General features: G+C 38.6%; 1 protein-coding gene across 2 annotated transcripts in view; it reads right to left on the reverse strand.

Moving 5' to 3' along the window:
- Positions 1–3,370: 3,370 nt before the first annotated feature.
- LOC122980120 (voltage-dependent calcium channel subunit alpha-2/delta-2-like) overlaps positions 3,371–25,574 on the reverse strand; it is a 38,999-nt gene continuing 16,795 nt past the window's right edge. For both annotated transcript variants that reach the window (XM_044347850.1, XM_044347851.1), the window contains exons 5-38: positions 24,581–24,625; positions 24,223–24,358; positions 23,987–24,118; positions 23,809–23,866; positions 23,660–23,710; positions 21,479–21,578; positions 21,170–21,331; positions 20,940–21,050; positions 20,728–20,806; positions 19,182–19,231; positions 18,901–18,990; positions 18,731–18,796; positions 18,295–18,369; positions 18,128–18,202; positions 17,950–18,021; positions 17,675–17,746; positions 16,324–16,385; positions 16,089–16,165; positions 15,931–15,991; positions 15,750–15,847; positions 15,565–15,655; positions 15,383–15,445; positions 15,186–15,289; positions 12,452–12,550; positions 12,241–12,332; positions 12,098–12,145; positions 11,515–11,586; positions 10,916–11,068; positions 10,775–10,827; positions 10,461–10,516; positions 9,826–9,949; positions 9,604–9,713; positions 9,419–9,501; positions 3,371–8,723 (exon numbers count right to left, since the gene is read on the reverse strand). In XM_044347850.1, the coding sequence (XP_044203785.1) occupies positions 8,628–8,723; positions 9,419–9,501; positions 9,604–9,713; positions 9,826–9,949; positions 10,461–10,516; positions 10,775–10,827; positions 10,916–11,068; positions 11,515–11,586; positions 12,098–12,145; positions 12,241–12,332; positions 12,452–12,550; positions 15,186–15,289; positions 15,383–15,445; positions 15,565–15,655; positions 15,750–15,847; positions 15,931–15,991; positions 16,089–16,165; positions 16,324–16,385; positions 17,675–17,746; positions 17,950–18,021; positions 18,128–18,202; positions 18,295–18,369; positions 18,731–18,796; positions 18,901–18,990; positions 19,182–19,231; positions 20,728–20,806; positions 20,940–21,050; positions 21,170–21,331; positions 21,479–21,578; positions 23,660–23,710; positions 23,809–23,866; positions 23,987–24,118; positions 24,223–24,358; positions 24,581–24,625 (2,916 nt within the window). In that variant the 3' untranslated portion in view covers positions 3,371–8,627. The remainder of the gene's footprint in view (positions 8,724–9,418; positions 9,502–9,603; positions 9,714–9,825; positions 9,950–10,460; positions 10,517–10,774; positions 10,828–10,915; positions 11,069–11,514; positions 11,587–12,097; positions 12,146–12,240; positions 12,333–12,451; positions 12,551–15,185; positions 15,290–15,382; positions 15,446–15,564; positions 15,656–15,749; positions 15,848–15,930; positions 15,992–16,088; positions 16,166–16,323; positions 16,386–17,674; positions 17,747–17,949; positions 18,022–18,127; positions 18,203–18,294; positions 18,370–18,730; positions 18,797–18,900; positions 18,991–19,181; positions 19,232–20,727; positions 20,807–20,939; positions 21,051–21,169; positions 21,332–21,478; positions 21,579–23,659; positions 23,711–23,808; positions 23,867–23,986; positions 24,119–24,222; positions 24,359–24,580; positions 24,626–25,574) is intronic.

Raw genomic sequence — 25,574 nt, forward strand, 5'->3', positions numbered from 1 at the left:
TGTACATGCTCCAGTTTGTTCACTGTGCACACTTGACAGCTTTAAGTTGGGATAAATATTCTTGCTTTTATTTTTATAACAAAACTGGATCCCAATGAATTTAAAAACACATCATCATAATTATCTGTCACATATCTGCGCAGAGTTTCTCACCTTGAATACTTGGCAAGTGTATTGTACCTGCAATGAAGAGCAGAGTTCATCCTGCACGGGGGTGAAAATCAAATAATCAATTCAACTTTTTTACAACAAAATCTGAATTCTCATGTTGCTAATCTCCACTGCAACACACCCAGTCAGTAGATGCAATATATATACATTATTTAAGAAAATCATTCAGCCACATTGTGTGGCAAGTGGGAGTAAAGATGGAGTGTGTGTTCTTGACATCAGAGAACAAAAATATATTCCACGATCCTTCAGGGGCGAAGCAGCTATCCGCTGCTGTGTGCTTCCTCTTCAGGGAGCCATTTCATTGACATTGTGACAAAGGACAGCTGTCTTCTCCCACTAACACTTATCTTTATGCGCCTGTTTGCTCCTAAATCTGCGGCACCATGTGTGACAGACAATACATTGCACTACAATGATATTGCCTCCTTGCTACTCACACAGGAGACAATAAGATATTTTAACCATTATTTGTCCAGTTAAACTTTGTGTGTTGGACCCTTTGGTCCAAGTACGCTGTATTACAGTCATATTTCCTCCGTGGAGTTAACAGTAGTCCCCTGAGTAACTGTACCCATGTCAGAGAAGTATTGAATTTACAAAAAAGAAACACAGACAACAACTGTGCCCTCTACATGGACATGCTTCATATAGTGTCCTCCTCTAAATCTGTCATGTTAACACTTGTTACCCCGTTCTTCATCTCTGTATCTCAACTGTTTGTCTATAAATAAATCATGGAAAGAGTCAAAGTTAAACTGGCTCCAGCAGTTGTTAAAAGTGTATAATTGATCATAACTTTGAAACACATGCATCATGCAGAAATAATTTATCACATTTATAAGCTGCTGGACTATAAACTAAAAAAGAAAACTTTTAGACAGAACATCTGATGCTGAAATCTTTGATAAATTGTAATTAAAAACAGTTTTACCCAAAAGGACGTTCATGTTCTGCAGCAGACCTCCTGAAAGCTTCATCTGCACAGTGTCTCTTATGCTTAGCTTGTGAGAGACGAGTCTGTGAGGTCTGCTGGATATAGCCTACCGCATTAAAATGTTGAAATGACAAGATTCAAACTCCTATGCCAAGCACTGACGGTCTGATATGATAGCTACAGTAAATCAGATGGTGTATTTCTCTTTAAGCCGCATGGTAGGGCTCTGTGCCTGCTGGATGGAAGGTATCACTTATCCAAACAGGACCCGTGAGAGCAGGGGGCCTCCATGACTAGTGCTTTATTGAATCAGAGAAGCCAAAACATCCCACAACTCTCTCCGGGGCTTTTCGTGAAATAGCCAGTGACCTATCATCTTTCCCCTTGAGATGTTTGCCTAATGTTCGATATCCTTACTGACTGACATTGTGAGCAAATGCACATGATGACTTCATAAGCTGGATTCCTCCTCAGGTTCACGCCTGTAGCCGCCTGAATTTTTAGTATTAATCCCCGACAGCTGACAGAGGAGCACAGCCTCTCTGCTTAAGATCATGAAGGGGCCTGTTCACTGTAATATACTGGAGTGATAAGACTTGCAGCTTCACTGCATTTTAAACCTGCAGTACGGAGCAGGACATAGCTGACCTGCTGTTAGACATTTAGACAAACCTTATGTGTGTGTGTGTAGAGTGCAAAGTTCACTGCTGATCTTTATAAGAGCGTGTCGCTTTCACTCTGCTACTCAAATGTCCGTTTAAAATATTTGGAAATATAATAGTGGTCTGTTAAGCAGCCATGAAGGAGGACAAAGCAAAGAACAGTAACAGACTTTAATTTTGTGCTTTTAGTCAATTAATCAATTAGTCGAACAAAATGTCAAATATTCTTGTGTTCCAGCTTCCCAAATTTGATAAGGATTGGCTGTTTTATATGATCGTAAATTAATATCTGTAAGATTTGGACTCTTGGTCAGACAAAACAGACATTTCGAAAATGCACCTTTGGTCCTTGGGAAATCTTGACAGGCATTTTTCACATTTTTATGACATTTTAGAGAACAAATGATTAATTGGGGGTCAGGGGGTAAATGAAAATTAAAATAATTGTTAGTTGTAGACAAACTTTTATTTGAAAAGACTGACAAAAGAATCAGCTGATGTTTATGGGATTTGTGAGTTTCATACCATAGGTTATGTGTTGTTGATGCTTGAAGATAAGTTTTTAGCAAACTGCAGGAGACATTTGAGCTGTTCTGTCTGCTTTAGCGAGGACACTCAGTCACTTACTTTTCCTTTTTTTGTAGCAAACAGAGCCAGAATCTATTTTTATCAATAAATGGACTAAACTGGACTAACCCTATTTCTGTCCTCTTCAACTGTTTCCTACAGAATAACACCTGATGTTTCTTAAAAGTTTGGAGATTACAGTCATCAATGTGTTTTATCAAACTGGCACCAGACCAACAAGCCACCACATTCCTCTGGACGCTTTTTTTTACAGTCAGCATAAACTGAGTTGTTATTTTATTCTGTGTAAAGGTCCCTGTGATTCAAAAAGTAACATCACCGTTCATTTCAAATTAAAGCTGATGTCTTTCTGACAAACTATGTATCAGTTTTACCTTCAGACCAGTACAATAAATCTCCTCTCACAACTCTGAGCTACTGTACTTCCATTAATTTACATCTTTAGGTTTCCTCATAGGTAAACTAGTAAACTCCACTGGTAACTAAGAAAGAAATCTCTTTTCCAGAGTTTTTAGAGCAGAGTAGAATTTCTCCACATTTTTGCTGATCTTAATTGTACGATATCATTTATAATCCTGTGTGTGCTTGTTCGTTTTGAACTCTATATTCTTAATCTACAGCCTTAATCTCTGTTTCATCTGTTCTATGATTCTGAATTTAGTGATACATTTTAAAATGAGAGGAGCAAATAAGAAATTAACTCAGAAAAATATTTGTCTAATTGATTACGAGTAAATACGAGTCGTATCAAACAGGTAGTGTCTTCATTTTCATGGTCAAAAAAAGGCATAATTTTTCTGTTTTTGTCGATAAAACAAACGCACAATGATTATAGACACAAGAAACCAATAACATGAACAGTTATGTATGAAATAATATAAACATGGCAGTTTCATGTCCCTTTATATATTTAACATGACTGGTTTTATAAAAGATTTGTTTTCATTACTGCATGAATGCAGTCCAACCAGCATATTAAACATTTAGGAACAATAACGATCCAGAGCTGAAGTGAAAAATATCAATAGCATTTTAATCACCAAAGATATAAACATTTAAATATCCATTTCGTAATGTGACTGACAAAATCTTTACAAAGTTAAGCCTTCATCACCTGCTGACTGCTTCACATTGTCTGTACAAAAATGAGGTGGCATTGGAGACTGGCACAAAGAGAGGAAACTGTCCCGAGTAAACGACAACGTCAGCAAAATGAAAAGCAAAGTTACAGCAAAAAACATGAACATTCTTATCTTTTTGATACTCCATAAATAAAAGGACATAGATGTACAGTATATATATATATATTTATATATTTTTTTTGTCTGTTTTACTATTTTGTTTTTGTAAACTGCTTTTTGTGCCCACGCAAGCTTCAAACACATTCAGTTCCTTTCCTGTTCAATACAAATATTATTCACAATACCCAAATAAATACATAAATAAACAAATAAATAAAATAATTCATACATATATAAATTAAATAAGCAACACTTTTTCATAAACAAAGTTCATTAATAATCCCCACACATGCTTCTGCCTTATTTGTTACAGCTTTAAATGCATAAATCATTTCCAGTCTTATTATTTCGCTTGGCGACATTTTTCCTAAATAAATGACATATGTTTAATCAGGCAGTATGTTGCTCATTACTCTAAACTTTTACTTGCTGCAAAAAATACCTAAATTGCAAACACTGACAGTTATTGTAGGCTTCACTGAAGTCAAACTTTCAGCTTCGTTCATTTTTACACACAGCAGAAGGGACTCTGAGGCCCCCAAACATCACCCGAAAACACCCGCTGAGGGCTCCATCACTTTCTCCCCACAGCACTGGAGAGCTGGACGTGGAAAGGAATGTAAAATATCCATCAAACTATGTACACAAATCTGTAGATTGTTCAAAAGATCATGCAAATAAATACCGGTAAATTTAGAACGAAACTACAACACTGACCTCAACAGTAGTAATATATTGTAGGATATAAAGACTTTCACAAAATGTCTTTCCTCAATGTACAACAGTGTTGTTTTTATACTGATGCAGATGAAAAGCTGCTTTTTGTGTTGTTGTTTTTTTCTGAAAGCAGTGTTGTTGCTGAGGTCTCCAAACAGTGTTGAGCTTTTAATCTGCTTCTCCGGGTCCCCACCATGCTCGGGTACAGCAGAGATGCACAACAGTAACGTATACTGTACATAAACATTCACTCGTTTGTTTCAGTCAGTCGTAATGGAAAAAAAAGAGTTTCTGACAGGCTTCAAATATAGAATATACAGTGTGCAGATGGGACAAAGTAGAAATCGTTGAAAATGGACAGTGTCTGTGCTTTGATTCAAGGCTGAACCACAGTGTAGAGATAAAACGACGCGTAGCAGAAGGGCAGCAGGGTGTGTTCTCAAACATCTTTCCATGAAAAAGGCAGGAGGGGTGGCCTGCTGCTGAACACATGTCTGTTGCGCTCTTTACAAATGTTTCATTAGTTCATGAAGAGCCATGTTTTTTTGTTTTTCTCCTTTTTTCCCCCCTGACCTAGAAGTCCATTCAGAGTTGAACCGCTGCAACCTTTGGAAATTCAAGTGCGTCTTTCACACGGCCTGCAGGATGAACGTCCGCATCTAAGATGATCCAAATGTTCCTGCCATCCAAAACGAGTGCAACAAGGCACTGCTGGGTGGAACACCAGGCAGACGGAGAAAAACAGCGTTTTACAAATATTTTGTCAAAAAAAGCTTTTTTTTCCCCCTTTTTTAAAAAAATATCCCCCATTAACTCTGTAACCAGATCAAATGGTAACAACAAAAAGACATCAGGGCCTGATGAATCACTGAGGGAGAATGTTTCCAGGGTTTCATCACACGTAACTGCACATGAATGAGACTCTGATACACCTGCAGCTGACAGGATGCACAGAACTGACACTGTTAGTCACTTCCTGTCACTTTCTGCACTAGAATCAAATTTGTTAACTTATTCTAATGTGTTTTCATATCACATATACTGAATTCAGTTCAAATTCAAATAAACTTTATTGGAAAGAATGTTTAATTACATTTTTGCCAACTCCAAATGACACAGTACTGAATAATCACTGTTTGAACATCAAATAAAACATATTTTCACCTGTTTGCCTTTCAGCCACAGATCTCTATTCATAAAATATATATTATACGTCATTATTAGCACTGCAACTCTTGATTACTTTCATTATGAATTAATCTGAAAATTATTTTCTCAATTAATCATCAGAAAACTCCATCAAACATCAAAATAGTTGGTGATTAAGTTCATGTCGATTGAGCGATCAATTTATCGACTATTCCCTTCAGTTCTCGTCATTATTTCAGTGTTATGGGGCTAACATTTAACCAGATATAACTCTGAAATAAATCAATTTAATTGTATAGATTTAACAACTAACTCCAATATAAGTGATCCCATACATACAGTACTGGGCAGACTGGTGACTGCTTTTATAGCTTCAATCTGATGTCAAAAGTCTGACTGTTGGATCAGATTACAGCTACCATGACGAGGCACGTGTGACAAAACAGAAATGTTTCCCCACAGCGAATCATCACTTTCAATAGGAGATCAAGAGAATCTGGACAGAGGGCCAAAAAAGCATCACATACCAATAACATATTGATAACACTGAAAGCTGTTCAGAAGCTACATTCCCCATATAGAAGCATACACAAGTGCATAAATTCAGATTTGACAAATAGTGGCAATACAAGATGGGACAAAAATGGACAAAGAGCTTCCCATCAATCAAACAAATGATGCAGCACGTTTAAAGAAATGTCAGCCACTGACACACTGACTCCTGGGCGTGTTTTGTGCTAAAAGACTACATAAGATAATGTATGTAGATCACTGGAAATGTAAGTCACGATAATTAATCCTAGAATCCAATTATCACAGCATTACTGGACTGAACACTGTGCATTGTCACATGTCCCTACATTCCTTTTGTTTTTGGGATCATTTTGGTCTGTTTTTGTCTTATTTCACATCCTTTAACAACTTCTTATTTGACTGGAAGCACTTCAAGAACATAACAGGTATCTGTGGAAGTATTTCAAAAAAACAAAACATTTACTTACTCCACAAATGTTTCATCACTGATATGTGTTATGAGGTCTAACACTGGTATTTTTCATCATACTGGCTTTTCTAATCTGTTGTCTCACATGTCAAAGTGCTCTGAGAAAATACATTTAGGGAAAAAATACTTTTCATTTAAATTCTGCCTGATATCTGGTTGGATTTAGTAGATTTAAGAGACTCAAGAGGGCAGAGGGAAATCATTCTGGGTCGTGTGATGTACTGAAACTGTCTTGGCAAAAATCAAAGACACTGAAGTGAATGTGAGGTTAAGGCCCGGATCTACTGTCATGTAAAAACTGCTGTGGGTGCAGGAGCTCCCGCATGTGCAAAGACACTGACTAGGACCAGACATGCAAATGAAAACAGGCGCAGATTATTCATTTTGAGTTAAAAACAGCAAAAGTTGCCACAAGCAACGTCTGAGCACACTGCAGATGGGACATTTCAACTGTGAGGCTCACCCAGCAGCAGCTTCTGTCTGTTATTTATTTACATTTTCATGCTGCAGCTCCATCTGTGTTGTGCACAATGTAAAATTGTCAGTTGTGTAAATGCCCTGGGGCCTGTATCACGAAACAAATTCAACTTAGTCCGGCTCTCTTTGGGTGACCGTCACTGAGCCCGACGCTTGCTCAGTTAACTCTCATCTATCCAGCTTTGAGTTTTTAATTACATGTAACAGCAACAGAACTGCTGCAGCACAAAGTGATACTCTGCAAGGTAAAAGATATACAATATAATCACACAACTACAAAAGAACAAGACGCTGTAGAAACATTAAGAATAATATCACAACATTGAAAGTAGGTCTTTAGGAATTATTATATCAGCCTTTCTAACCAGGGTCGGCATTTTTAAACATGTCCATTCATCTAGAAGTAGTATGGAAAATATCCATATTGTACGTAATTTCCACAGTGACATTTTTTTTTTCTTTTTGTCACAAGCTGTTAAGAATAAGTGATACACTTAAAAACAGCTAAAAGTAAACATCTTCCTGCAACCATAGCAGAGAGGAAAGTAAAGATAATTTAAAATAAATACCTGATGAGGTCTGTCTGACTGACATGTTGCATTTATAATTTACTTTGTTGATTCACATTAATTCATTAATGTACCTGTACATTAACGAATATACGTAATTAATATGCAGCCATTCGTTACGCTGTTAGTGTGGTAAACTCTCTTTGTTAGGAGTCATGTTTTAAAACCCAGACTGGTAATATTTTTGTGAAAAAAGTATTTCTCCTGTTGTTGACATTATTCATCATGGTCGTTATTATCAAAGTGATTCTAATTATCTATAAAAGTTCCTCTTTATTAGTAACTTTATTGCAAACTCAGTACTTTTATTCATGTCAGGATCCTACAGGATTGAGCTGATTGGTCATAAGTTGGACTGTTGATAAGTTTGATCTGATCCTCTGAAGTTAAGCTGTGTACTATATGCTGTTACCATGGTGATCTACCTTGATTAAAAGTGAGCCAGCATTGTGATACCGGAAAACTTGAGTCAAGCCCAAAGATAGCCACTAATCTTGCTTCATGATACAGTAAAAGCCTCCAGAGAGATTTACCCAGCAGTTCTACTGTATGGAAACTGTAAATCTATGTATATGGCCTGCTTTCAACACACAATAATATTAAGAGTTTAGCAGAAAATGCATATCAATCATATTCAGAGTTGGTCAACAGGGTGTCAGAAAGTGATGATGAGAGCTCTGAAAACCCAGAATTTGTCACCACCACATTTCACACTAACAATTGACATCAGTTCCAGCTGGGAGATTATTTGTTGGATTGTTAAAAAGTACATTTCAACTGCCTCCCTGACTTTCTGGTGATTGTATACATGGCCGCGCCTGTGTGCAAAAAGTTCCAAACATGCTTGTCCTAGTTTAAGTAGCATGCACACTCAACACATTCTCCTCCTGTATTTTGCACTAAAGCCGTGAAACACCAACAAATGCATAAGCAATAAGGCAAAAAACACTACGAGCTAATCCAGGTATTTTTTTTCTGACGGACAATGCACTGTGTGCTGTTTGTAGATAAAAAAAAAGAATAATTTTGCTGTTGCGGTTTGATCTGACCTTCAGTAGATCCGAGCCTAAACCCAAAGAGATGAAAGATGTTCAGTTAGAGTGTTTGCACGTGTCAGAGATGAAATAGGGGCAGAACAAGCTGAATGAAGAGAAGGACTCCTATAGAGGACTGCAGAGAATGACCCCGTCCACACTCTGATGTGTTTTCCTGCAATGAGAGCAAACAATAAATGATTCATAATATTACGTACATTAAAGGTAGAGTTTGACATGTTGACATATTTGCTCTCTTGCCAAGAGCTGGATGAGAAGATCAATACCACTCTCATGTTTGTACACTAAATATGAAGCTACCACTAGCTTAGCTTAGCACAAACACTGGAAACAGGGAGAAACAGCTAACCTGGCTCTATCCGAAGGTAACAAAATCACAGATGGCCAGTCGCAGTGACTCTCTAGTGACTTATCATCACTGTGAAGTTGCCAGGCAACCAGCAGAGACTCCAGAAAGTCACAGCACCCAGCCAAGAAACAGTCTGTCACATAAATCCCCTTAAAACCACATATTGTCCTTTTTACGCTTATTTTTTTTACAAATTAAACAAGCTATACCATGTGTTCATTAATACGCTTTTGAGTTGCTGATAGGTGGATTTTGTTACCTTTGGACAGAGTCATGCTAGTTGTTTCCACCTGTTTTCACTCTTTGTGCTAAGCTAAGCTAACCAGCTGCTGGCAGTAGCTTCATATTGAACTGTTCAAACATGAGAGTGGTATCAATCTTCTTATCTAGCTAATGGCAAAAAAGTAAATAAGTGTATTTCCCTAAATGTCTAACAATTCATTTAAGGAATCAATTGAAATAATAATTTGCATGTTTGCATTTATACTGTGTCTACTTACTAAGGCACTGTAGTCAAAACAGGAAGATGGGCCTTTACGATACCGTGCGTTGCTCAGTACTTCACATGGATTCTCCTCCTGGACTGTTTGTCTTTAGTTATGGAGGTAACAGTAAAATTTACTGCCACACAAGATGGATGAGGTTGCACCTCCAGCACATATGTGCTGAGTATGTGAAAGGATACACTCTGTCCTGACCTGGGTCAGCCTCTCTATCTCACAGGAGCTGCAGGGAAGCGTCTCAGCGACCACAAAAAGGAGGTTGGTGTTTTCTATCCGCTTTGCGTGGAACAGCCTATTGGAGACAGTGATGGATATCTAGTCCACAGAGTGCTGTATGTACATTACAGGTATGATAAAATATACAGACTCTGAACACATTCTGCTGACGCTCCAGAAAAACACACCGTGAGCAGTTTCCACAGTCCTGCAGCACATTGTAGGAGTTGGTGGTGTTTGTAAAGTAGAACTGGCTTTGGATGGTCACACAGCTGCTCTCCCTTGTCTCAAAACCTTCTACCAGGACATCATCTAGAAGGCCAACACACATCTAAGTTTAGCATTTTATATAGTTTTTATAAAACATTCTTAAGGATTATCATTTTCAGTTTTTTCTGGGACTTAAGACTTTTTAAAAGATCCGTTTACACTGATTTCACCCAGATTTTATGTACAAAACTTGCTGTTTTCACACTTTCCTGGTGAGAACACATTGTATACTTCAACAACATCCTCTTGTTACAAGAACAGCAAGTGGAAAAATATAGGAGAAAACCTCTAAAGTAGGTACAAAAAATAAATGGTTAAAACACGTTTGTGCTGTAAATTATATTTTCAATAAGGACTTTCACCCAGATTTTCATCACTTAAAAAAATAGAAATAGAAAGTAATGAACCTTAAATTGTATTCAGTAATAGATTCACTGATTAATTAATTAATCAGACATTTATGTGCACACACATACACACACACACACACACACACACACACATACAAATACACACATACACAGAAAGATTGCATTAAGATGCACAAATCCACCTTGGTAAAGCCAGCTGTTGTATGCCAGTCCATACAGTAGCTGCTGCATCACAGACCTGCAGAGGTGATCACATTGCACCTTATTAAAGAACAAAGTGCATTCTGGAAACATCAATAAATAACAGCAAACACATGTCAAGGCTACAATAACACTGAACTGAAAATAGTTGAGCATAGTGCGGCAGCTGACAAGCATCAAAAAAAAGGTTGCCTTCCTGCTTTCATGTGCAGAAGTCTGGACACAGTTAAGATTGTTTTAAAGGCCACCTCGCATGCTCTCGGTGTCATTTGATTTGCAGTCAACAAAGTCTCACCATGCCAATGTGGACGTCCACCAGGCCAAGCTGAGGATGTCAGCAATGGACGGCTGCAGAAACAGCGAATAGTTAGGACGAGACTCTTCCATCATCTTAAACCAAATTATTAAATGTCCCAGAACCTAAATGACCTCTTACCACAAAGATGCCTCTGGGTGCTGCACCGGTGTGGCTGCTGCTGACCGGTTCACATGCAGACTGGTAGTGGAAAGACTGACGTCGAGTGAAGATAGAATTGTTGTAGAGTGCGTGCATTAGGTAAGGGTCCACGTCGCCAAAGAAGAGGCCGATCTGTGATGGAATGAAAGGAAAGACAGTTACAGTGAAGTTAAAAAAGTGCATCAGAGAAATAACACCACACAGTGGTTTAACATAAACCCTACTGCTGGTTTCCACTTGTTTCCTTCTACTCATGGTTGTTTACAATATATACTGTATATTTTTTTCATTTGGCCCTACAGTGATAAATGAACTGATCTGAACTGAGAAGATGCTTTGTGAATATTTTAGTTAAGTTGAATAGTTGAGAGAGAGACATGATACAAAACATGCAATAACAACAGCATCTATCAATAAGATCTGTTTGTGTCCCTGGAAGCCTGATTGGTACCTTTGCTATGCATCTCTTTTAACAACACACAACAAACATACTCAAATAAGGCACATAGTGCACTTTCTACTAGAAGCACAGAGCAGATGGTACAGAAAAGAAAGCTCATCATCACACGCAGACGCACCTTTTTCCAGTGGTCTCTCTGATTGGACATAACCAGGAACCCACCATCATCTATGAGATAGCACAGGAGGTCCTACAGACCACACAGTTAGCAGTTATCAAGAGAGCTGCACACACAGCACTGAACAATAGCAGAAAAGGATCTTATAAGAGGAAAAAGCAGATTGTAAAAACCTCCAGGCAAGTGTACGAAACTTAAGTAAAAAGAAAATGTTCACACATGCTGGTACACATTTATTACATGTAGAGTATATGAAAATGTACTGTATGTAAACATGTTATCTCACCCCACTGACAGTTTTTGAATATTTTAAGGAAATTAGATTTTAGGATTCCCTGTTGAGCAAATGACTGGTTAAGATGAGTGTAATATCTCACAAGGTAAAATTTGAACTCACAGCCAAACAGACTGTAAGCAGGTCTGTGGATTCACATTCAAAACACAAATCAAGGGCCATGGGTGAATCACATTTAAATATGTATTTTTAGTTTTGCAGAACAAATTCAACCCTCAGGAATGTGATGTTTATCAAACGTCAGTCTGCTACAGTCTACTTGTTGTGTGAAATAAGAAAAGTTCTTACATCAGTGTTGACTTCACAGTCCATCTCACAACTCCTGGATGGTCCGCACTGTTTAAAAAAATGTTTAATGAGACAATAATGTCACTTTTTAAAGTTAAGTCTAAAGCAGTGTGATTAAGGATCATTGCCACATTGTGCTGTACCTTGTGTGAGCCTTGACGATTGTCTGACACATTGCTGGCCAGGATCTTAAACTTGTCTACCCACGCCTCCAAGTCCAGCTTCACTCCAACCACTGACGAGAGAGTGACAAAGAGGCCAGAAGCAGCATTTTAGCAAGTAGTAAGAGGAAAAGCAGTTGTACCACATTGCACAAGATATCTCATCAAGTTGGCTCAGAAGTAGTTTTCTTACCTGCAGGTTTGAGAAGTTTGCCTCCTAAATTAACTTCTATAGCTGAACTAACCACAATTCCAACTGTGCCGTTTTCTGCACCTACAGGGTCGTCCAAGGCTGTTCAGAAACAAAACATGATGTGAGGTCATAGTCTGATGTCACATAGATATGAATGCTGAATTTATCTTTTTTTAAATGTTTGACTGAAATTGTGTATTATTTTGCAGTTGAGCGACAAACACCTGAGTGACCTTGGGTTGAGGATGTGGGACAAAATGACCTCAACTCAAGGTTCAAAGCTTTCAACCACATCTCACGGTCTTCATCAGCAACTGGAACTAGCTCATTATCATCATTTCATCATGTGACCTAAGTGTGGGGCACTGATTACGTGGTAATACATGGTTGTATATGGGGGAGTGATTGTAACCCCTGCCAGAAGACACACTTAGGTCATACGATGACACTTGCGATAGTTCCAATCCCTGATGAAGATCGTGACATCATCTTGTCTCACAAACTCATCTCAGGGTCAGGGTTGTTTAAAATTAGATTTTCCTTGTCACTCAATCAACATTTATAGTAAAGTTTCATTCAATAAACTGACGTCTCTTTCATTAAACCTGCACTAACTAATTTTTTGGCCACTTGGGGGCAAACATAAACAAGCTCTAAACACAACACTGACATATTATAAGATATTAAGTTGATGTAGTGAAATTTTTAGCAAATAGTTGCCTATTTACACATCCAGCAATTACAGAGCAACATTATCATTCAATTGGAGTTGTGTTTCTGGCCACCTGGCAAATGTAAGTTCAATATTCACTCTCCTTTTAGCTCTGTTTTTGGTCTCCACCAGTCCTGAGGGAAATATGTGGCTCTTTAACTGCTCCACTGCGTTTACCAGCCAGTCGCTAACTTTGTCTACCTGGGGTCCGTTTCACAAAGCAGGTTCGACAAACTCTGAGTCTAATCCTGAACTCTGAGTTGATCTACTCTGAGATAGGGAACTCTGAGTTTCCGGCTCCAGAACAGCTGATTTGAGTCAGTTTAATCAACTCGGAGTAGTTTCACCTGGAGTTAAGCGCATGCACCACAACTATAAAAAGCCAGCATCAATGGTGCCCCGATTCAACGAGTCACCATGGCAACAGGGAAGAGGAGGGCTGCGTTTTTCGCCCCACTAGAACTAGAAATCTTAATGCGCTCATACGGTGAGTTTGAACATGTTTTAAGAAAGAAGTGCAACACCACTGCAGCTGCAAAAGAGAGGGACACGGCGTGGGAGAACATTGCTGCTCGGGTCAATGCGTAAGTTTGAATGTAGTCCTTTGCAATCACAATAATATTACAGGGGAAAACTGCTTGAATGGTCGACTATTCATTTATTTCATTTAGGTGCAATCCCACGAGGGAGAAGCGCACTTGACAGCAGCTTAGGATGAAATATAAAAACACTGTTCAAACAGGTAAAACCTAAGCATTATCTCATGGGGGTACCTCACTTTGTTTTACATTGTAAAGTAAATATTAAGTGGCTGTTTGACTGTGCAGTTGTTTTATCCTCAACATAATGCTGGTTTCACACACATAAATGTCTTCTCATCTATATCATGTTCTGTTAAATAATTAATCCTATTTAAACTAACACAGACTTCTACTCAGCCAACAGAAAGAAGGCAGATGCCCGTAAAACGGGTGGTGGCCCAGCACCGCCACCTCTAATGGAGGCAGAGAAGCTGGCCCTAAGCCAGAATTTAGGAAGGCCAGTGGCTGGCTCCGACATTGTACAAAAAACTTCCGTTTGCAAAGAAACGCAGTGCAACACACAATATCTGGGATGTGAGAGCATGACTACAATTGGAAATGTTGCAAATGTATGGACGGATTAGGTTGTGTATGTAGATGATGGACTGTGACGTGAAACGGTATCGCTCAAAAAGATAATTGTCTGGAAATGCTAGAACATCTATGCGTGGTCTGATAACCATCTCCCGACGAATATTTAATTCTCTGCGCAGTAATGCTGAACCTTCATCCACAAGATCATTATCAAAGGGACATGCCATGTTAGTGAAAAAAGTCGCCACCTACTGTGCCTAATGGACTTCTAATATACTGACACTGATTTTTTTTTAATGACAGAAACTCACCTGCTGATTGAATGAATGAGGAAATCAAATGGAGTGTGTGGCTCTGAAAGAGGGCAGAGACAGAGAGAAACTCGAGGTTCATTGAGAAAAACCTGGTCCCGACCAGGTTAGGTTCATAGAGTCTGTTACTATGGTAACTGACCGAGAGCTTAAGTTACCACTCTCTCTGGAACAGGTTACCCCTCTTTCTCTGGTTTGAGTTACCTCCCTTTTTGAAACGGAAAACTCATTTCAGAATTAACAGACTCTGAGTTTTCACTAAACCTGCTTTAAGAAATGGACCCCTGAAGTTTGGTGCTGAGCTTTTCTTGCTGAAAACAGCTGCCTGCTGCAGCCAAAGTGGCGCTATGAGAGCCCTGAGACTGAATCAAAACAGTAAAGTTGTGGGCCACAAAACCAAAACAATAGGCTAAAAGACACTATAAAGTTCCGTAGACTTGAGGGGAAACTGTAGAGTCAGGTGATAGTTATTTGTTCATTTGAGCCTTTGGTATTATGAACTATTGATTATAGCCACTTTAATCAACATTTACAGTAAAGCCTCATTGTACAAACTGAAGTCAGGCACATGAAAATGGGTTTGCTCAGTTACTCACAGGCTCTAGATGGAGCTCTGAACATGTAACCTTTGTTGTCGAGGCTCCGTCTGTAGTAATTTGAATTGAAGGGTTCAGGATCCTCATCCCATAACTCAGAGGCCCTGTACAAACATAACACAAAGCATTCAGTGTTTTAAGTGTGTGAGATTACTTCCATATTTCTCTGCTCCAATGAGTAAATTAATCTTACTTACAAGTTGGGGAAAACTCGTGTTATTCCTCCATCTGTGGATGCAAATACAGCCAGGAAGCCGTACCTGTAAGAATGGATTTTTACTCAGCAAGTTCTGTTTTGTATGAGTCGTCTTGTTCTGAAAGGCAAGCTTTTCGCCACAGTGAACAGTGTGAGGGAATGCTGTGTAGAGCAACAACTCACGAATTGAGGTCCTTGTTCTTCCATACGCGTGAGGCCAGCTGCCCAATAATCCGAGAATCCAAAATCAGGTTGTGGATGAGGCCTTGGTCACCTGAGACAATAAGAATTGCAGATAATCGCATCTGTGTCTCTTGAACAGTGGCCAAAAATACCACTAAAAGCTGTATTACACTTGTGTAACTCACACTCATCAGACTCTGGGGAAATGTCCAGCATGAGAGAGAGGAAGTTCTGCAAAAACTGTGTGTTGTTGTCAGAAAGCTGGAGACGCTTGCAGTATTCCCTGCAAAGAGACAGGAATAAATCACAACCTGTCATTTAGTTACAGACAGAGAAAGAGTAGAGAGAAAGAAAAAGAAAAGTCACCTAGGAGCCAGAAACACATGTCCAGATGATTCAAAGGAGCTGGGCAGCAACGACTGCATATCTGTAACAGAGAAAGAGGATGATGATAGGTTTTTCATCTCATCTCTGTGTTTCATCTTTCTAAAACAGATTTGAAAGCTCTGCCTACAGGTACTCACACTGGAGCTGCAGCATCACATCACTTAGGTCTGCCTGGATGTAATACTCATTGTAGGGAGGTAATACCAAACCAAGACTGCAGGTGGCAGCATCACAACAGGTAGATGGGTGAATGAATGAGGAAACACAGATAGGAAGGTTGTTTTGAATTGTACAGAGTGAATCCATCACAGTCCTCATCCATCTGCAGCTGGTTGGTTATTATTTGTGATTCATATAATTATAGCCACTCACCTGTAATCTGTACCATTGATAGGAGTCCATGTGTAACCCCTGCGTACCTCATCGATGTATTGCTACAATAAAGGTGACACACACTTCAGTCAAAAATACCAAAGTAAACGAGCTACAGTTTACCCACTTACACCTTCTTTTTCTTCTTATTTCACATATCAGTTGATACAATTTTAATCACCAGCTTCAAGAGAACAGTTACTAAAAGGGCCTTGTTTTGAGATTGTTTTCTCAACAAGATGACGAGGTTTTATCAACTAATAGTGTGTGAAATGTGTGAATTCAAATTCACTTTATAAAGTGAAAACATTTATACTGTCAGAAAATTAAGGATTGGGCCTCTAAAGAGGAATTCAATCAATTTTACACTTCAACATCTGTACTACTACATATGTACTACTGCATATGTGAAAAGGTTGTATGGGAGCTGTGCAAATTCTGATGTCACTTGAGGCAGTGTCAGTTGAGGCTGAAGACTACAAGTTTGAAAATGGGAAAAAAAAAAATCTGGGGCTGTGGAGTCAGAAAGAAGTGATGTTACCAGACCTATGCAGCCTGCTACTCATCTCTGCTTGAGGCTACATTAGCCTCTACTACCATAACACACTTGAATATGTACAGTGGAGTCAATCGAGTTGAGTTGCATCGTTGGTAATGTAGGCGCCACCTTTGACAAGGAAGAAGAATGGGTGAAATAAAAAAGACAATATCTCTGCTTCTTCTCTATCAAATTTGATCATTTCTTTTAAACTGTCCGTCTTCTGTCCAACAGTGTTACAGGAATGCAGCACTAAATTGGTGAAGTGCTCTTTTAACACAATTATTAAACCACTTGCTCAGAAATAAACGTACAGCCAAAGTTGAAAATGATTACTTTAAATGTCTATTATTTCATTTATTGCACAGCAGAGGTACTTTCTGACTCAGCCTACAGGAAGAGCACTTGTCTCATCATCTCATCATTCAGTATGCTGCACATCACTATGATAGTCTAACAAATGAGCAAAAGCAGCAAGTTGTGTGCAGTGGTAAGTTGAGTAGGATGCAGTTGACCTAAAACGCAGCCCTACAGTTACACCTCTCATCTCTAAATAGGTAGTTTGGATAATAAAGGTAAATAAGACTTGTTTTAACTGTTCGAGCAGCTTCTTTGGACACAACATTGTAAATCTGTGAGTATGTGTGTCACCGGGTCTGCCATCACTACAATGAAGCGAATGGGTAAAATGTAATGGTAACCAACTGTATTGTAACTGAAGCATTAGGACAATTGAACAGTTTATCCGACATGTTAGTGAACGCTACATGACAGCTACAGTCAGACTTACAGAGAAGAGAGAGATTTACTTGCCTCATCAATTGACTTGATAAGAGTTTTGATCTGCATGTCTCCTGGTTTTCCATCAATCATCTGTCGCCGGATCTAGAAAATGAAAACACAAAGCAATTTTTTTATCGGCCACAAACATATTATAAAAACATGTTACATGGGCCTTCAGTCACCTGAGGCAGATAATGTTGTTCGCTGGCCTGGTAATAACTTTAAACGTGAGCTTAACAACAGCAAGGAACAGAAAATGCCTGAAACCAGAAGCTTTTCAGTTCCACCCTGCACTAAGTGCTCACCTCCTCTTTATTGCTGTCCTCCACCTCTGCATCCAGGAAGTCCAGCGTCACAGGCTCAGGTAGGTTCACAAGCTGAGAGGAGTCAAGTGGGAAAAATACATTTACATAAACATAAAACAGGTAGAGCAGCATGCTAATCATCAACTGAATATTATCCCGCAGTGAAAGTATGTTTCACCTTTGGCTGAAGATTAGGGTGAAGGAGAAGATATCCATTTGGATCAATGGCAAATATGTATCCATTGGCTCCAAGCTGTTTTGGACACAAAAAATGAGGAATGGCAATCATGTGTCTGTCTGTATTGTCCATCAAGGGTACAAATATACAAAAAAAAGTGTTCTTACATTGTAACGTGGTGTGAGTCGCTTTATCTCATCAAGATGCACGTCTACTCCCATGACACCTAATATCAGCTGATTCTGATAAGAAAACAGCATCAGTACATACAGCGAGTTAAAGGAATAGCTGGGAAGTTCGCTTCTTTACTTTCTTGCCGGGAGTGATGTTAACTTTGGACAGAGTCAGGTTAGCTGTTTCCCTCTGGTTCCAGTCTTTATGCTAAGCTAAGCTAACTGGCCGCTTCATTTTTACTGTACATATATGAGAGTTGTCAATCTTATCACCTAACTTTCGGCAAGAAAGCAAATTTCACGAAATGTCTAACTATTAATTTTTATAGGTTTGGTCTGCTACGATATTTATTATATACAAAAAGACAAAGGGACCATAACCTGCAATATGCAAACATAAAAACTGTCTTGTTATTTCCAGTTTTGTTACCTGTGAGTTTCCATCCATGGTGAGATTAAATACAGGCAAAGTCCCAGTTACTACCATGCCAAGACCCTACAAAGACACGTTATATAAATGATTAGCTTTTTTCAGTGTGTATATATGTTTGATGCTTTTCTTATTGATAAAACTCAGCCAATGGGGTCATGCTGTCTCACCAAAGCATCCTGATACACATTGGTCCACTGGACCTGCTTGGCATCACTTCCTGCCAGAACCATGGGACGTCCCAGCACGTCTAGATACTCCTGACAAAACACAGAGATGCTGCATGTGATCAACTGCAGCTTCAAAACAGCAAACAACATCAGGCCACGGGGGGAGAGTGGGTGTGCAAACAAATGGAAGTAGATGTTTCTACAGAGTGAGTGAGCGTCACAAGGAGAAGGAGAAACAGAGAACGGGGATCAGCTGTGTCGGAGGCACTAGACAAACCCACCTGGGTGTTAATCCTTATAGCACAGATGGAACGGATCTCAAAATAGTAACCTGGCAAGCGACAGAGAAAAAAGACAAACAGAGAGAGAGAGAGAGGAAGAGCATGTGTGAGCGAGAGCTATTAGAAAACACAGGAGTGGTGCTCATAAATATTCCAGATTTCACTAGATGTTACTAGACCAGTGACTCAGCCACTTAAATCCCACAGATAGGAAGCTTAAAGAGGAATACCACGGAGCTTTTAAACTGAGCTTTCTGTATTTATACAGTTCGGTCAAGACCATTAGATCAGCAGAAAGTCCAACCTAAAAGCTCCTGTAGCACCAAATAACCTCATTTGTTTTCAGAAAAAACAATGTCTGTGTGAGTCTTTTTTTCTTTCTTTCTTTCTTTTTTTAATATAGGATCTGGTTTCCATCATGTTTCAGCAACTAATTATTACATTATATTATTCATCATCTATTATTTTCTCAATTAATTTAGTAATCAATTGGTCTATAATGTCAGGAATGTCAGGAAATAGTGAATGATTGCTTTAGTTCTACAATGCAATCCAATGATTATTAACATTTATACTAGAATTCAACAGAAATAGTCTTTTAAGGTGCTTAAATGACTCAGGCTATAATATTCAATAACAAAGCATGTGTAATGAATGTATTTCATAAAATTACATTATTCATAATACACTGACTGCATGTGTTGCTTTGAAGTTCACTTAATGGAGGTGCTGATCTGCGACAGTCTGAGGATTCTGATGTTGCTTAGTTGGTAAAAATGTAACAGGATAGATATAATCAGATGACAATTTTGTTTTATTTCAACTCATAAAGGGTCATTGCCCTCTCAGCTAGCTTATTGTATCAGAAAAGGAGAACAGCTCTATATGATCAAGAGGCAACTCCTGTGCACAAGTATTCCAGTGCCAGTAAGTCACTGTCCCTGTACGAGCACCAACTTTAGGTCTCCTGGAGAGATCGATGTTAGCTCTCAGCTCAGAAAAAATCTGCTACATGAGTGAAATGGATGTGAGCAACGCTGGCCCACTCACAGATCTGACAGTGAGGCCCATTATTATGGTCAGTGCATTGTACAGCACAGTATGTACTGTGTGTACATTCAGTTCAGTGATTTATTTATTTATTTATTTGTTCCTAGTGCACTTTTTATTTTGTCTAAGCTTTGATTAACTAATTTAAGTACACATTTAATCATGTTAAAGAACAGATTTAGTGGACATATTAAAGCAATGAATTTAAAAGTTATCTGCAAAGCTAAAGCACATTTATTCAGTTTACTGTTGATGCTTTACACACGAAACATTCATTATCTACCGGTGTTTTAAAGTGTTTGGACAAGGCCAAAAAAGTAAGAACACTTAAATCAGTTTCTGCCAACAATGAACTCTGTACATTATTTTGTTGTAATGCAAGTGAAGACTTCAGTCTTACCTTGTGAAAACCTTTTGTAGTATTATTCTTTAGATAATCTGGGCCAATTCAGTTATGATGTGGGGTATAAAATGAGCTGCAGGAGGTTCGGCTCACCTTTATTCGTGCATGCAATCCACTGTAAAGGTGTGACATCATAGTTGTGTTGACCCACAGAAAAGGTGAATACTCGAACCTTAGGAAGAGATAACAGAGAAAATTAAACACACAGTCTTCAGAGGGAAATCTAGATAACACAGCGCGCCTGTTCAAACGCTGCATGCGGCTTAAAGGAGTCTGTTATGGTGAGATGATGAGAGGAAACCAACCGTTTTATTGGGCCAGTTGTATTGCATGAAGACGTCCTGAGCTCTGTCCTCTCCTCCGTCAGTGAACAGCATGATTATTTTATTGCAGTTGGCCCGTGGGACATTTGTCTTCTGAAAAAAATAAAAAAATAAAAAAATAAAAAAGGGGATTAATGAGAATGAACAGCTGGGTTGGTCAATCCAGTGAATAAGCTCATGGAAACCTTGATCTGAATCAATATGTCACTTACATTTAACAGCTGGTTGAAGGCAAAATGAAATCCAGACTTGTAGTCAGTGGTGCCTTTAGCCTGCATCTGCTGCACTGCATCTTTGAAGATCTTTTTGTTGCGCACGTTTGCCTGGACTAGATGTTTGAAGCAAGGCACCACCGCCTCTGCCTTCTCGTTAAACTGAAACACAGCAGGAGACACAGTCAGGGCTCAAATATGGGAATATGGACTGAAATTAAGGAAACAAGTTCAACAAATCCAAAACACGTAAGTGTGAAATAACAGTGAATCAGTGATGATGAGTCTGTAAGTGTAGCAGAGACCGACCCTAGCCACGTTGACGTAGTCATCATCGGACAAAGTGTCCAGCATTTCCATCACTGACGCCTTGATCAGTTTCAGGGTGAGTCCACTGACGCTGCCGCTCCTGAGGGGTGAAACACACAAGTATCATCCCGGTCATGTGCTCAAATATATGAGAAGAGAAAATACTACATATGGGGCTGCGAAATTATGTAACGGCATGTTTCAGTTTAACAGGGTGTTTAACTGACACTACATTTGTACATGAGCCCAGCTGCAGCTGATCTGAATAAAGCGCTGCTAAATGGGACTTGATGCTGTACTGTTTACGACACACTCTGTGCATGTCTGGAAAACAATGGAGCAGAAAATGAAGTGTTCTCTGACACTGAACTTAAGAATTTTTTGATAAAAAGAATAAATGTGATCTGCATGTGTACATTCTCCCCACAACAATGAAGGATATGTGAGGAAATATCAGCGCAGCAAAAAGATCAGAATCCTCTCAGATTTACAAAAAAATCAATTAAGAAGATTTTTTGATTAAAACTTTGAAGCTCCCTTGATATGATTATTGCTGTAAACAGATATAAAGAATCCAATAGGCCTATTTAATAAGTGCAGTAGTGAGTAATTATCTGTAAGCAGGCAATTATCTGCTTCATTTATAACTCTCTCTTATCATTCTTTGTGCCTCTGAGTGCCTGATTAAAGTCTTCAGTAGTGCTGAAAATGTTACATGTGCTTCTTTCACGCATTAAATCACAGACATGATTCCTCCTGATCAGTCAGCATTGCAACAATGAAAAAAGTAACGCCTGCACACTTCCTCCAAGCCACAAAATTTAATCAGGACAACATTTCGACCCTACACAGATCTTTACACAACTTAGTTTCCACCTAAAAACAGACCACTAATCGTGGTAAATAGACCCTCGAGTCTCTAAATAGTGTCTGAATGAATAAATGTGGAGCTCATAATTTGTTGTTTGGCCCGTTGTTTATTCAGCAGTTATTTCTTCACTATGGGTGAGCAATTATGCGTTGAAATTATAATAAGACAACACATGGGGTTAGGACATTTCCATTGTTCATAACTCATTGTTTCCTATTTGTACTTGAAAACACAGCTGCCTCAGTGAATATCTTGATGTGATGAACAAACAAACAAACAAACAAACATGATTCATGTTGATGAAAGGTCATTCATAAGGGCTACTCTCCTATTTCTGTCATTCAACTCAACAATAGGATTAACCTCTCAAAGAGCGCAGACAAACAGCCAAATATCACTGCAATAAATAGTAACCACAAGGACACTACAGTGGTTGTAACAGGCTGCTGTACTCCAACACGACATGAGTTTGAATTTACTCTGAGAAACACACTCTACTACCTGAGCTACATTAGAAACAGGAAACAGAACTCATTTTTAAGTTTAAAGCAGTCACTTGACATTTTGGAAAATAAGCTTATTCACTGTTTAGAATTAGATGAGAAGATCGATTCCAATCTCATGTTAAATTCTTGTTAAATATGAAGCTAAAGCCAGCAGCCTAAGCTAACCGCAGCCTTATATTCAACAGAAAGTCATGAGAAGTCTAGACTGTAGATATTTTGATCTAACTCTCCGTCACAGAGCGAATAAGCATATTTTCCCCAAATTTTGAACTATTTCTGTAAATAGTGAAGCTCATGTCTCATCAAATTGTATCTACAGTATGTTATATTGTTTCTGCAGTCATAGACGACAAAACCACCTCTTGTACATGCCACTTAGATTTTGTTCTGGTGTCTGAATCATCTCTAACTTGACCTTTAGGCTGACTACACATGATTAGCGGTGTGAACTGCACTCTCAGCTGCTTTTGGTGCTGAGTCAGTGCCAGGTGCACAGTTTTTCCATTACAATACAACTTCAGTCTAGCCTCTTTCTCCAGTACTGCTGGCCAATTGGACCAGAAGCACAGAGAAGCTGCTCACTTATGTGAAATAACACCGTTCACTTGTGAGTGAGAAAGAAGTGCTAGGAAGACGGGAAAAAAAAACCTCACAGATGGGTTCCAACACTAGTTAATTATTTAAAACCTTAAGAATAGAGAGCTTCATGTATATACTTTGCCAGTGTACCTCTTCTACATACACATGAAAGCTATTTGCTAAACCCCAAAAAATGACAAACTTTTTAAAATATTCATTACTTACACATCGACAAGAATGACCATATCTTTGGGAGATGAGGCGCCCTGAATGTACCTGTGAAAAGAGAAGATGCAGTACTTCAACCCTCTAAATCTACTGCTCATGTGAAAGATTATATCATGTAAAAATGTATTAAGCAGCAGCAAATGTACCATGGCCTCCTCCTGACATCATACAGGTCAATTTTATCTGGCGCTTTCCAAGGTGTAGCTGTAAAAACGAAGAGAAACTTTGAGCTATGTCTTGTTCGATCTATTACAAAGACTAGTTCACCTGTCACATCTAACATCAGGTTGGGAAAAAAAAACAGAAATGGTTGTTAAAACCTACCTGGGTAGTAGCGGGTGACTCCTGTCGCACTCCCAAACGCCTGCCACAGCAGTGACGGATCCTCCCGACTGTTCTCCATGAACACCTTCTCCAGCGCTTGTGTCCAGTTCAGCTCATTCAGAATGACTGGAGCTGATGAGAAAAAAGTCATAGATACACTCCTTAGAATATGTCAGATAAATGCCATGAAATGACTGCTATGTAAAAAAACACAACACCATATACGCTCCACTTGCCTCCTTTGTAAATATCTGTGGGAATCTGAACAGCCGTGTAGGAGTAGTTGACATTGTTTTTGAAATTCGGATCGTAAACAAACTCCAGTTTGATGTGGGAAGGATTTTCCACCTCTCCTTCTCCATCCATGGAATACTATGAGAACATGAGAAAACATGCATATTAAATTAACTTTCATCCTTTCATCAGTACGATTATAATTACTCCTCTACTTCAGAAAATGCTAAATTGCCCATTTTTTTTACAGTTAATTAAAGGACACTTGATTTTCAAACATTCAAATCATCTTCCTTCTGTTAAATGGCTTCAATAATTATAAATAAAACACAAGCGTCAGTTTATTTGTCCCTTACTCACATAATCCAGCTCTGCCTTGGAGTCATAATACGCCATGTCTAGCTCCTGGAAGAAAACAGATGGGATGGTAAACATTATGAGGACTAGAAGTCATGTGTGAACAGGTCAAGTTGAGCTTTGGACACACAGAGGATACTTAATTAGGGCTACAACTGAAGATCATTAATGGTTGTATTTCATTATTGATTAAATCTATTAACGTGGCCAAAAATTGTGTTTTGGCACTTTAATTCATCTTCTCTTCAAAGTACAAAAATTCTGTTACAAATATATTTATTAGAGTTTTGAAAGTGTCAAAAATGATGAATAATTACAGAATAGTAAAACAAGTAATCAGTGAAATCAGTTTTTGGGGTTACTGACAGAAATGACTCACAGCTCACAACAGCTTCATAAATATTAGTAAAGTGCAACAACAAACCTTCACTCAAAGTAACATTTACTGAGATTTTACTAAAGTCAAACCATATCAATAACCTTTCTGACTTCATACTGGTTAGGGGTCAAAGCCTATAATGAGACTTTTTTTTAATTATAAAAGCATTGTAACCAATAAATAACATGGACTACTATTTTTTTAAACTCTTTATAGTCTCTTCCAGTATTTCAGGAAAGCAGGACTTGAACAATCACATGTTGCTTGGATCGCCACAGTAACACGTGAAGAGGGATTTACAACCGAGCATCATAGCTCACTTTACTTGGAAAAACCAGGTCTGTTGATTTGTTGATTGACAGCTGAATGGTGTTTAAATGCTGAGACTGAAATAATTCATCCATCTTTATTTTTTTTGCAATTAATCAATTAACATTCAATCTGTAATCCCAAAGTTATTGCTTAGAATTTTCTTATTTTACAGTAAAAAAAAACAAAAGTGTTCATTTTACATGATAAAAAAAAATGGACAAAAGCAGCAAATCCTCTCATTTGCAAAGCTGTAACCACCAAATGTTAACTATTGTTTGCTGCTTAGTGCTGTCACATTATGAATCA

Source organism: Thunnus albacares, chromosome 4 (genome assembly GCF_914725855.1).
Source record: "Thunnus albacares chromosome 4, fThuAlb1.1, whole genome shotgun sequence".
Taxonomy (NCBI): domain Eukaryota; kingdom Metazoa; phylum Chordata; class Actinopteri; order Scombriformes; family Scombridae; genus Thunnus; species Thunnus albacares.